Raw genomic sequence first — 13650 nt, forward strand, 5'->3', positions numbered from 1 at the left:
ACGATAGTGTCTGCTCCAGGAACAGACAGCTAGTACAAACTCTGTAAATCTGTCAACAGATTCTCCAGCACCCATTGTATGCTAATTACTGCTATATTACCAGCCGTGTATCCTGCTGCTCTAAATCCAGAGAAGATTTACAAATATTGCTGCACACTACTGATAAGTAACTTTAAATTTCAAGTATTCTGCACAAAATGTGCCGGGGAACAAGCTTTCCACCCTTCTCTTTTGCTGATAAGGAATTGCACAGTGTTTTGAAAGCGATCTTTGAAGCTGGAACTGCTTTCGACAGCACTTCCCCTGGATATCAGCAGTTAACTTCCTGCTTCAAGGAAAGTATCCCAACCAAATGAGTCTGTCACTTGAAAGCGTCAGCAGTTCACCCCGATCAGTGGCGTTGATAGAGAGAGAGAGAGAGAGAGAGGGTGTGGGTGAGAGGGAGGGAGAGGCAGACAGAGGGGGGAGGCAGACAGAAAGATAGATAGATAGAGAGAGAGGGGGAGAGAGAGAGAGAGAGAGAGAGAGAGAGAGAGGAGAGCGAGAGAGAGAAGAAAGAAAAAGAGAGAAAGAGAGAGAGAGAGAGAGAGAGAAAGAGAGTGGGAAAGAAAGAGGGACCGCGAGAGATAAAAAAAAAGAGAGAGAGGGAGAGAGAGAGAGAGAGAGAGAGAGAGATAGATAGAGAAATAGATAGATAGATAGATAGAAAGATAGAGAGAGAGGTGGAGAGAGAGAGAGAGAGAGAGAGAGGTGAAAGGGTGGGGGGAGGAGAGAGAAAGAATGTGAGAGGTGAAAGAGGGGGAGACGAGGGAGCGAGAGAGAGAAATGAGAGAGTGCGGAGAGAGGGAGAGAGAGGAGGGAGGGAGAATGCGAGGGAGAGAGAGAAAGAAAGCGAGAGAGAGAATGCGAGAGAGGTGAAAGAGGTTGGGGGGTAGAGTGAGAATGCAAGAGGTGAAAGAGGGGGAGAGAGAAGGGAGGGGGAGAGAGGAGGCAGGGAGAATGTGAGGGACAGAGAGAGAGGAGCAGGAGGGGGAGGTGAGGGAGAGAGGGAGAGAGGGAGAGAGATAAGGGAAAGAAGAGAGGGAATGAAGAGAAGAGAAGAGAAGGAACAGAGAGAGATGGTAAAAGGAATGGGGAGGGAGCGGTGGATAGGGTGCAAAAGCAACACAAAAATGTACTTGCACCAAGACTCACCCTGGATGCATCGGAAGCCAGGCTGTTGCAACGTTCAAAACTGTCCATGCTCCCTAATCGGCCACGCATCTTGGCTCCCTAAAATGGATAAAACATTACGAAGAAAATCAGTCAGGTTGCTGCTAGGGAGGTTGATGGCTTCTACCCATATGGGCTTTGTTGAGGAAGGTAACTACATGATATTGATGTCAATGTGGCTGCAATGATACAACATTCCTGGCAGCAGGAATCTGCATGTATTTGCAACAATACCAGTGATACCTGGGAATGAAAGGCATGACTGGGGCAAGGAGCTTGTTACTTGACATCAATGTTAAACACCTATGTTCATCTTCCATGCATTTAGTTCCGTACAGGGCAAAACTCACACTATAGATACAAAATGCTGGAGTAACTCAGCAGGTCAGGCAGCATCTCTAGAGAATTTCGGTACCAGAAACGTCACCCATCCCTTCTCTCCAGAGTTGCTGCTTGCTCCAGAATTTTGTGAGTATCTTTGAAAGTTGAAAATTATGTTGAAAGTTGAAAGTTGAATAGAACACGAGCATAGAAGGGGTTGAAGGGTTAGCGAGACAGAACACAAGTGGGACCAGGGCTATAACTACAAAATAGCGTGCATTTGCCAGGATGGTAAATGAATTAGTCCCAGGATAGACAATCAAACTGCTGGAGGAACTCTGCGGGCAGGCTGCATCTGTGGAGTGAAATCGACAGTCGATGCTTCAAGTCGGGATGCATCATCTCGACTAGAATCTCCAGCAGGTTGTTTGTTGCTCCAGATACCTACATCATCTGTCTCTTGTGATCTTCCAGGACTGCAAGCTCTTCATATACCATGATGTTAGCACCTGTTATCCCAACCTTCACATCATCAAACCAGAAGCACCGAGAGCACTCTCAGTGGCAAGGGACTTCCGCAGATATAGATTCAGCAGTCATAGGGTGATACAGTGTGGAAACAGGCACTGCGGCCCAACTTGCCCACACTGGTCAAAAACGTCCCAGCTACACTAGTCCCACCTGCCCGCATTTGGTCTATATCCATCCAAACCTGTCCTATCCATGTACATGTCCAACTGTTTCTTAATTGTAGGGATAGTCCCTGCCTCAGCTACCTCCTCTGGCAGCTTGTTCCATACACCCACCCATTGTGTGAAAATGTTACCCCTCAGATTCCTATTAAATCTTTTCCCTTCAACTTAAGCCTATGTCCTCTGGTCCTCGTTTCGCCTACTCTGGGCAAGAGACTCTGTGCATCCACTTGGTTACTGGTCTGCCAAGACCACCAGTGTGTGAGTTTGCTCTTGCATTGGCTCCACAGAGAGAGAGAGGGAGAGGGAGAGAGAGAGATTCAGTGGAGAGAGGCTCTTGGTGGACATCAGTATTGATAGGATCCAGTTGGACTGTCCACACTGCCCTGCACTACAAGTCGCAACATGATCATCCTTCACAATACACCTGGGTCACTAGACCCAACAGCGCATGCATTACCTTCAGCTGGTTCTGTTTCTTACCTTTAACAGCCCTCATTTTAATCAACTCAATGCACACCAAAACCATTCCTGAGCTCCCTTTCACACACGTCACACATGGGGGCAAGGTTGAAGGCTGCAATGGCGCCGGTACGCTGAGCTCTTCAGCAGCTCTCTTGAACGACCCAGCGGGGAGCAGCGTTGGAGAGTGATAAGGAAACTGCACAATCGAGGGGACACAGTCGAGAAAGAACAAACCGCTTTGTAGACGCCTGACTGCGCCAGCGGTTGGCAGCGATCTTGCAGTCGTTTGCAAGTCAGCAGCAGCCGCTCTGTGTTCTTTTGTCAAGGCCGTCATCAAAAGCCATCCAGACCAGCAAGGTCATTTCGAAAGGGGACAATGTGCAAAACGGGAAAGGAAGGAACTGATTGCAAGGTTACTTGTGCCAATAGCAGGAAGAAAAGCACCAAACGGTTTAAATTTGCAGACCATTTATCGAAGGCTAATCTTTAAATAATTTTGACACTGTTGCAATAATTGGCCTGTTTGCTAAATTGTCTGCAGGAGCATTATCAAACGGAGGTCGAATGGAATGCAGGGTCATATGATGAAAATGTAACGGCCACAAACACTGGGGCAAGAGCGCTGAGCAGCTTATCCACCACTGAGCAAGAGATATGGTTACATTTTAATCAAACGAAACGCAATAAACAATCACAACATATGTAAACAGTCAGAAACTTTGCCCAGTAGGAAATGATTAGCCAGGGAGGGGGTGGGGGGCAGGGTGAGAAATGAAACCATTAGCTCACTCATGATGCTACCATGCTGTCAATATTTAACTTCCCAATTTCTTAAATGGGTGCAAGAGGAAGAAAAGGAAGCTGTTCAAATGAGTGAATTTCTTTGGGCCGAGGGGCTGCAATGAGATTAAATCAATTATTTTGGACAGTTCAGAAAGCAACACTTTCATGCAAAGGTTAGTCTCCAATCCTACATCATTCCTTCATTAACGAAAAAGACTGGTATAGTGTTCTTAAACATAGCCCTCCCTCAGTGCATTAAACTTACTCAAATGCAACACAGCTGATGTACCTGGGAGGTTTTACTATCAAAGGTATTGCAAGCTCGCTATTTTAAAATGAATCAAAGCATTCAATTATGTTTTCTCACTTGCATACACAAGTAACCCAAAGTTAGGTCCAAGGTACAATGTAGATTTGAACACATTAATGTTTGCACAAACATACCATGTGAACGGGCTGTTCAGCCTACCGAGTCCACTCTGATCAACAAGTGCCCATTGAAACTAATGCCATTATATTCTCCCCATATTCTCATCAACTCTCAGAGTCTACCTATTACCTATATACTAGAAAGAATTTATAGTGGCTAACTAATTTACTAATTTGCACATATTTGAGATGTGGGAAATACCTGAAACGGGCTGTTACAGCCTACTGAGTCCACACTGATCAACAAGCGCCCATTGAAACTAATGCCATTATATTCTTCCCATATTCTCATCAACTCTCAGAGTCTACCTATTACCTATATACTAGAAAGAATTTATAGTGGCTAACTAATCTACTAATTTTTGCACATATTTGAGATGTGGGAAAAAACCTAGATACCTGGGGAAACCCACATGGTTACAGGGAGACTATGTAAGCTCCATAAAGACAGCACCAGAGGTCATAGTTAAACCCAGCTCATTGGAAGTACGTGACGACAGGTCTACTAGCTGCACCACTGTACCAGTTTTTGGAAGTGCTAATGCTTCACCTGAAACTTCTCCACCTAACTTCATCTTGTATTTCAACATATCACTCAGCTCTTTCTCCATTACACAGTTTCCCTATAATTGTCCAATGAAGCTGCCATTCTGGTAACTTAAAAGTGGACCATCCTGGCCATGCCCTCTTCTCACTGCTACCATCAGGCAGTAGGCACAGAAGTCCCACATTGTATCAGCAGGTTCAGAAACAATCAGGTTCTTCAACCAACCAGCACAACCCTAATCCTACCTCTACAATGGAATACAACAAACCCTCATTATAACGGATCATGCGGGAGGGGTTTTCAAGTTCAAGTTCAAGTTCAAGTTCAAGTGAGTTTATTGTCATGTGTCCCTGATAGGACAATGACATTCTTCAACACACAGAACATAGTAGGCATTTACTACAAAACAGATCAGTGTGTCCATATACCAGTGTGTCCACTATAACCACGTAAGGGATTATTATTGTATGTAGCGAAACAAACAACTGCACATGCTGGTTATTACACAAAAGGACACAAAGTGATGGAGTAAATCAGCAGGTCAGGCAGCTTCTCTGGAGAGCATGGACAGTTGAGGTTTCGGGACAAGACACTTCTTCAGACTCTTGGTCTGAAACTGGGCCTGGAATCGAGGTGAGTTGAAGGCCATAGCCTGCTGGGTGCCGGGGAGTGACGAGGATTATTGGAGTCATTGGTCGCGGCACGTGGGCAACTGGAGTATAGATAAAATTCGGCAACGGCAAGTGCGGCCTGGATGCGGCCGAGGAAGCTGTGGAGGTCTACAGAACATTATTATAAAGGTTTTCCTCATAGCACCTTTTCTTCCTTTCCCAATCTCCTTCAACTACTGGGACTGTTTATAACATGAGGAGACTTGGACTGTTAAAATTACTTTTTTAATTTTTTTTCAGGATCACTCCTTACAAAATAGGGGTCATCCATTTAATCTTATTGAATGGTGGAATAAATCAAGGGTGCTAAGTGGCCTACTAGTCTGTAAAAAAGAATATATATATATATACTGAAAAAAGTTTCATATATTTTTTTTTCTCAGAATAATTTTTTTACAGATTAGGTCACTTGGCCCCTCGATTTATTCCACCATTCAATAAGATTAAATGGATGACCCCTATTTTTTAATAATTTTTTAATATTTAAATATTTTTTAACGCTGAAAAAAAAACTTATTTTCTTTTGTTATATTGTTTACAGAGTACTATGTTTACATATTCTGCTGTACTGCTGCAAGTAAGAATTTCATTGTTCTGTCTGGGACATATGACCCATAGACTATCGACTCATCTTTGCTATTCTGCAGGTCAAAAGCACCCATTCAGTTGGCTCGGATTGGGTTGGGTCTCTGCCAGTATAATCCTGGTACTGGGCCCCATGTTGTGTGCAGTGACCTCTGCCATCCACACTCTTTTCACATGAAGCACACTCTATCACCAGGTTTGCCACATGCTGAGCACAATGTTTACTAGAATGTTGCCTGGGTTTCAACAACTAAGTTACAGAGATAGGTTGAATAAGTTAGGTCTTTATTCTCTGGAGCGCAGAAGGTTAAGGGGGGACTTGATAGAGGTCTTTAAAATGATGAGAGGGATAGACAGAGTTGATGTGGACAAGCTTTTCCCTTTGAGAATAGGGAAGATTCAAACAAGAGGACATGACTTCAGAATTAAGGGACAGAAGTTTAAGGGTAACATGAGGGGGAACTTCTTTACTCAGAGAGTGGTAGCGGTGTGGAATGAGCTTCCAGTGGAAGTGGTGGAGGCAGGTTCGTTGGTATCATTTAAAAATAAATTGGATAGGCATATGGATGAGAAGAGAATGGAGGGTTATGGTATGAGTGCAGGCAGGTGGGACTAAGGGAAAAAAAGTTGTTCGGCACGGACTTGTAGGGCCGAGATGGCCTGTTTCCGTGCTGTAATTGTTATATGGTTATATGTTAATGTGATCTGCGGGTGGTTTCATTAAACATCTAAAACAAAGATGGGACTGGGAAGTAAGAAGAAAACAGGAAGCTAGATTGAGAAGCAGGTCACAGTGCTTCCCTTTGCGGCGATACAGCAAACAAGGGAACTCACCAGTACCTCTAAAACAACAACAAAGATAAACATACAACTCAGCAGTGGCCCTGTGTTTAGTGTGGGCACATTTGCAATGTCTGCGGACAAGCTCCAATAGTGGCCTTCAGCAGAGGTCTGATCGGGCCCATTCCTCAGACACATGTACGATGAATGTAGGAGTCTAGTTTAGTTTAGTTTAGTTTAGAGATACATAGATACATAGAAACATAGAAAATAGGTGCAGGAGTAGGCCATTCGGTCCTTCAAGCCTGCACCGCCATTCAAAATTATCATGGCTGATCATCCAACTCAGTATCCTGTATCTGCCGTCTCTCCATACCCCCTGATCCCTTTAGCTACAAGGGCCACATCTAACTCCCTCTTAAATATAGCCAATGAACTGGCCTCAACTACCTTCTGTGGCAGAGAATTCCAGAGATTCACCACTCTGTGTGAAAAATGTTTTTTTCTAATCTCTGTCCTAAAAGATTTCCCCCTTATCCTTAAACTGTGACCCCTTGTTCTGGACTTCCCCAACAGCCTGGAAACAAGCCCTTTGGCCCACCAAGTCCACACTGCCCAACGGTCACCTCTACTTAGGTACACAAAAATGCTGAAGAAACTCAGCGGGTGCGGCAGCATCTATGGAGCGAAGGAAATAGGTAACGTTTCGGGCCGAAACCCTTCTTCTTCTTCACCTCTACTTGTTCTATCCTACACACTAGGAACAATTTTCAGGTCAATTAACCTACAAACCTGCATGACTTTGGAATGTGGGAGGAAACCGTTGCACCCAGAGAAAACTTACGCGGTTACAGGGAGAAGCGTACAAACTCTGTACAAACAGCACCTGTAGTCAGGGTCAAGCCCTGGGTCCCTGTGCATTTTGTTAATTTCTTTCATTGCAGTTGTTTTTAAGCTGCACAAGATTTAAATATTAAAACTGAGAAACCACCTTTCATTCCATCTACTGTGGGAATTTGAAAGAAGTGGCTTTCTGTTGTCTGTCATTGTGGTCACATTTTCCATTCCTCGAAACCTGACACAGAATAAACAAACAAGAAACTGCAAAATTTGAAATAAAACTAGAAAATACTGGAAACTGCGAAGTGTCAAGGCTTTGAGAAGTGTTCAGAAATGCTAATGTCTATGCCTGCACAATCAATGCAGGCCTATAACTACACACACTCCACATACGGCCTGTATTTGTGCACAAAATCTCAGACCTGTATGTACACACTTGATCATGGGCATAGAAACAGAAAATAGGTGCAGGAGGAAGCCATTTGGCCCTTTGAGCCAGCACGGCCATTCATGGTGATCATGGCTGATCATCCACAATCATGCCTGCCTTCTCCCCATATCCCTTGATTCCGCTAGCCCATAGAGCTCTAACTAACTCTCTTTTAAATTAATCCATTGAATTGGCCTCGACTGCCTTCTGCGGCAGAGAATTCAACAAATCCACAACTCTCTGGGTGAAAACGTTTTTTTCTCATCTCAGTTTTAAATGGCCTTCCCTTTATTCTTAGACTGTGGCCCCTGTTTCTGGACTCCCTCAACATTGGGAACATTTTTCCTGCATGTGTTAACAGCTGATCCCGGATTTCAGGGCTCCATATGGGTCCTGTTTATGGTCCAGCTGGAGTCAGAGAGTCACTGCCCAGAAAGGCCCGATGATAGGAGGAGGACGATGATGGGGAGGAGCTCACTAGTGCAGACCAGCGGCATCGGCACCTAGTTTTAAGATGAAACAACACAAAGTGCTGGAGTAACTCAGCAGACTGAATCAGTCAGGAGAAGTGTCCCGACATCACCTTTCAATTTTCTCCAGAGATGCTGACTGACCTGTTCAATTATGCCCCTGTCCCACTTAGGAAACCTGAACGGAAACTTCTGGAGACCGTGCGGTTCCCGGAGGTTCCCCAGAGGTTCCTGGAGGTTTTTGTCAGTCTCCTTGCCCGCTTCCACTACCTGCAACCTCCGGCAACCACCTGCAACCTCCGGGAACCACATGGAAACCGTGGGTGGGGCACAAAGTCTCCAGAGGTTTCCGTTCAGGTTTCCTAAGTGGGACAGGGGCATAACTGCAACACTTTGTGTCCTTTAGTGTATTAATTGTCATCTGCAGTAAATACACTATCCTTTGTTTCAACTCTCCATACCTTACTCGGTTATAGTGTCCAATCGGCAATAACGGACACCACTCCCTCCCCGAGAGTTTACTGTAGTTTCTTTGGTGATCAAATTAAATAAAAAGTGTTTTCAATCAGATACGGAAAAAGTAAACACAAATGTGCAGGCAATGAAATCTCAGTGTTGCAGAACTTGGAATCATCGGCAGGCGTTGTTATTGGCTGCATAATGAAAAATGGTAAGAAAAACAATTGCATTTGGTTCACATACATTGATGAAGAGTGAAATAAACTGTGCTTGAATGGAGAGGAGAAAGAAGTAAAAATTGTCTTTGGAGTGGAAAAGTATAATCAATTTCCATTGGGCAGACACTTTGCCTCCATTACAATTGATAAGCCATTGTTATATTTGTGTCCGAAATTGTTAATACTAATAATGGTAATATTGAGAATACCAAGGCAGATTGTTTTCTTCTCTCACAATCATTATATGATTGAGTACAGAAGCTCGAAGCAATATGCTATTGCAAATGTGTTGACAAGACTGCCCCATGAGAATTCATTTGAGATGGTAAGTATAGTCTTTACAACAAAAATATTCAAAGATGGTTTTCTGCTTACAGTAAAGCAGTTAGCAAAGAAGATTTAAAAAAGGACGTTGTTCTGATACAAGTGCACAAAATCCTCCCAATGCATAAAATCCTAAATCAGACAAGTGCCTAATGGAAAACATGGGACTGCACCTTTCTAAAGATGTAAGATCTGTTAAATGGAGACAAAGTGTTTTGATGCCAAGAGGAATGGGATGACACATTTTAAATTATTTCATGCTGGTGTTGTGAGCATGAAGGCAGTTGACAAAAGTTGTGTTAATTGGCCCAATTGAGATAAAGATCATCGATCTGTAGACAAGTGTGCTATCTTAACAGGAGTAACCCATCTTCATAAGATCGTAAGACACAGTAGCAGAATTAGGTCACTCAGCCCACCGTCTACTCTGCCATTTGATTATAGCTGATCTATTTTTCCCTCTCAACCCCATTGGCCTGCCTTCTCCCTGTAACCATTGATGACCTTAATGGTGTTATCCACTAATGGTAGTCTCTTTGATTCATTTCTACTTAGCTCATTATGAAGTAAATACTGTATAATTTAATGCCAAATGGTAGACTAGAGAGGCCATTCAAAATGTGTCAACGATTTGTCAATTATTACATGGATCATCAACTTTAACAATTAAACTTTGCTTACACTTTCAACTAAATTGCAGAATGTTAATACATTCACCCGAATTACAAAAACTGCAGATGCAAAACCAAAACAGAAACACGAAAATCAAAACACTTGAAGCAATAAGCGGGTCAGGCAGTATCAGTGGAGAGGGAAGCAGTGTTATCATTTTGGATTTCAATTCCTTGCTTAGAACTGGTAAAACAAGGGAATAGGTATGTTTTAAGTTGCAGAAACAGGAGGGAAAGGAGTGGGCAGAGAATAGGGTATTCAACAATGTTGTCAGGATCAGAATTTACTTTAAAGCAGTTTGTTAGACAGAAGTGACAATAAAAAATAAACAAATTGAAAAAGGCAGGAACAGCCACAGTTGACACAGTTTTGGAGAGCGAGTAAAGAAGGTATGGTTACCTGCAATCTGAGCAAATGTGAGATGTTGCATTTTGGGAGGTTGAATGTATGGGGAAAGTATACAGTCCGTGGCAAGATCCTTAACAGCATTGGTGCACTGTACATAGATTGGGGCCCCAAGTCCATAGCTCCCAGAAAGTAGCAACACAAGTAGATAGGGTGATAAAGAAGGCATATGGTATGCTTGTTTTCATCGGTCAGGGCATTGGGTTTTAGTGTCATGAAATCATGTTGCAGCTTTATAAAACATTGGTTAGGCTGCATTTGGAATATTGTGTGCCGTTGTGATCGACCCCTTACAGGAACCTGTGGGCGATTTGAAGAGACTGCATCGTGGATTAGAAGACATTAGCTACCAGGAGAGGTTGAAGAAACTTGAATTATTTTCTCTGGGGCATTGGATGTTGAGGGGAGACCTGACAGAACTATGTAAAGTTATGAGTGGCACAACAATTCCTAGGGTGTAAATGCTAAAGACTAGAAGGCATAGCTTTAAGGCGAGAGGGGGAAAGTTTCGAGATGATGCACAGGGCAATTTTCATTACACAGAGCATGGTGGGTTCCAGGGACTTGCAACAGAGATGTTGAGGGGGGAAGGATGGGGGCCAGGTTGGTGGTGAAAGCAAATATGATTGTAGCATTTAAGAGGCTGTCAGATAGGCTCATGGATATGCAGGGAATGGAGGGATGTGGATCACCTGCAGGCAGATGAGATTTGTTCAACTTGACATCATGTTTGACACAGACATTGTGGTCTGAAGGGGCTGTTCCTGTGCTGTAGTGTTCGATGATTTACGTTCCAAGTAATAAGTTTAGTATTGAGCAAAGAGCTGCAATGAGTGCAGATGGAAGACAAGATGTTGTTCCTTAAACTTTTGTTGGGTATCACTGGAACAATGTAGAAGGCTGAAGACTGTGAGATCAGAGTGGGAATATAATTGTGAATTAAACTGACCAGTGACTGGAAATTCAGGGCAAAACAGAGGTGTTCTGCCACTAATTCATTATTACGAAGACCCAGTTTGTTACAGTTCAGCCTAAGCCTCAGGGAGAGTGTAAGAGAGACTGTTGAGGCTGATACAAGTCATACTCATGTCTTGAAGACATAATTTAAACCACACAATGTTGTTTGAAATTGGGGCAGAAGAGGTACAGAGGCACAGCAGGGTGGTACAGTGGCCTATCGGTAGAGTTGTTGCCTTACAGCACTGAGACCAGGTTCAACCCTGACCACGGGTGCTGTCTGTATGGAATATGTATGGTATCCCAGTGACCACGTGGGTTTTCTCCAGGTGCTCCGGTTATCTCCCACACTCCAAACAAATGCAGTTTTGTAGATTAATTGGCTTATGCAAAATTGTAAATTGTCCCTAGTGTGTAGAATATTACTAGTGTACAGGGTGATCGCTAGTCGGCGTAGACGCGATGGGCAGAAAGGCCTGTGTCCGTACTTTAAAGTCTAAAGTAAAGTCTAAAGGCCATCTTGCATCTTCATCTTCAAGATTCATTTGGTAGCTCTTTGGGATTTGAACTATGGGTTCTTGTCATATATGAGTATTTTTCCCTTATTACAGGAGTCAAACAGTTTGTTGAAGTCTTTTAAGGCCAAGACTGATCAGGATATTACTCTGATCCTGTGACCCGGGTTGTTATCTTCCAAGGCAACGCCATTCCAGAGTTTTAGCTGTTATTGTGCAAAAAGTCCAAGTGACAATTGTTGCATTATTTCTCAGGCCCGTGGAATAAAGCTCAAACATTGCAATACACAGCTATGGCACCAGATGGCAGGCAATGTCCCCAAACAATTGCTGAATTTTTCTTCACAAACAGACCTTCTAACGAGACGGCAAAGCCTCCTCTGTTCCCCTCACAGTTGGACCTCAACCCCATTCTGGAGCAGACCCTGCACACCCTGGTTTTAATTTGAATCACTCCCCAAATCTTGTCTGCTAATTTAAGTCTCGGGGTCCTCCCAAACACCTGACTCCCCAAAACAGAAGCCACAACCCTCCCTTGAGGTCTCTCCCCACTATTTTATTGCTGGTGCGCATACACCAGATAATACTTTTCTTCTGCTGACAGTGCAAACATTGCCAGTTTCACACATCTTTCCCAGCACCTGACAAAATCTAGACAATGAATCTCTCTTAAACCTCGAAGCAAAGATCTCCTGCTGAATCTTTTGGTCAGTGTGGAACTGGATTCAGATGAGACAAAAGTGTTAAACGTTCACTGTCGTGGTGTGGTGAGATCGCTGTGCACAGCCCCTGCTCATTAGGCAGATATCAACAACCTCAGTGCTGCAAAGCCACAGATCTGAAGAAGGCTCTCGACCCGAAACGTCACCCATTCCTTCTCTCCAGAGGTGCTGTCTGTCCCGCTGAGTTACTCCAGCATTTTGTGTCTATCTTCGATGTAAACCAGCAACTGCAGTTCTTTCCTACACAAATACACCCATTCTATATCATAACAATTCTATGACTCCATGACAATCAAGGTTGGGAAATGTACAAAAAGGGAAGCCAAGTGTATATGAAAAGGAATTACCATATAACAAACATGAAAAGGAATTAGATCACAGGACAGACCCATCCTCTGATGTGGGCCGTATGGTGCACTCCTCTTCCTCTTAGGCACAAAAACGATGGCCCCATTCATGCCTACTGAGACTGAATGTCTTATTAATCAGGCAATTTATCAGAGAATAACTGACCACGATTGAAATAAATGCAGTGCCCAGAGAAGAGAAATATGGTGAGATTTGAATTCTCCAATTTTATATAATACCCCCCTACCCCCTCTCCCTGTTCTGTGCCCACCCCTGATGCACACCCCTTTATCCCACTATCTCACCCCTCTTGCGCCATCCTCACACCACTGCTCCTTCCACCTGTATCAATCCCTCTTGCTTTACTTTCACTCTTCCTCTTCTCCACTTTTCTGACTCCCTTTTGTCTCCTTTTAATCTCTAGCCTTTCTTCACTTACTCCATTCATCTGACAATCAAACCCCCTTTCATATACATCCACCTGTTATTTGCTGACAATAAAACTCCCCATCATATACCTCCACCTGTTATTTGCTAGGCGTTATCTTGAATCCCCCCCCCCCCCCCCCCATTTTCCCCACTACCATCAGTCAGAAGACGGGTCATCTCGACACAGATGATGCGTGACCCGCTGAGTTATTCCACCACTTTGTGTTTTGTACAAATTGCCTACCTACAGTACACTCTGCACAGCTGAATATCTACAGCGGACCAATATCGATAGAGATAAACCTTCCTTTGCAATGGGGCTAGTTTTACAACTGCCACTGGCACCTCCTGAATTATGGGTGTCAAATATTCCGAT

General features: G+C 43.7%; 1 protein-coding gene across 4 annotated transcripts in view; it reads right to left on the minus strand.

The window, feature by feature from the left end:
* tbc1d4 (TBC1 domain family, member 4) overlaps positions 1 to 13650 on the minus strand; it is a 216850-nt gene that overhangs the window by 53947 nt on the left and 149253 nt on the right. For 3 of the 4 annotated variants that reach the window (XM_055636726.1, XM_055636727.1, XM_055636728.1), the window contains exon 9: positions 1195 to 1272. In XM_055636726.1, the coding sequence (XP_055492701.1) occupies positions 1195 to 1272 (78 nt within the window). Of the gene's footprint in view, positions 1 to 1194; positions 1273 to 2708; positions 2926 to 13650 lie in introns of those variants that run through there. The other variant, XM_055636729.1, reaches the window with a different exon arrangement.

Source organism: Leucoraja erinacea, chromosome 6 (assembly GCF_028641065.1).
Source record: "Leucoraja erinacea ecotype New England chromosome 6, Leri_hhj_1, whole genome shotgun sequence".
Taxonomy (NCBI): domain Eukaryota; kingdom Metazoa; phylum Chordata; class Chondrichthyes; order Rajiformes; family Rajidae; genus Leucoraja; species Leucoraja erinaceus.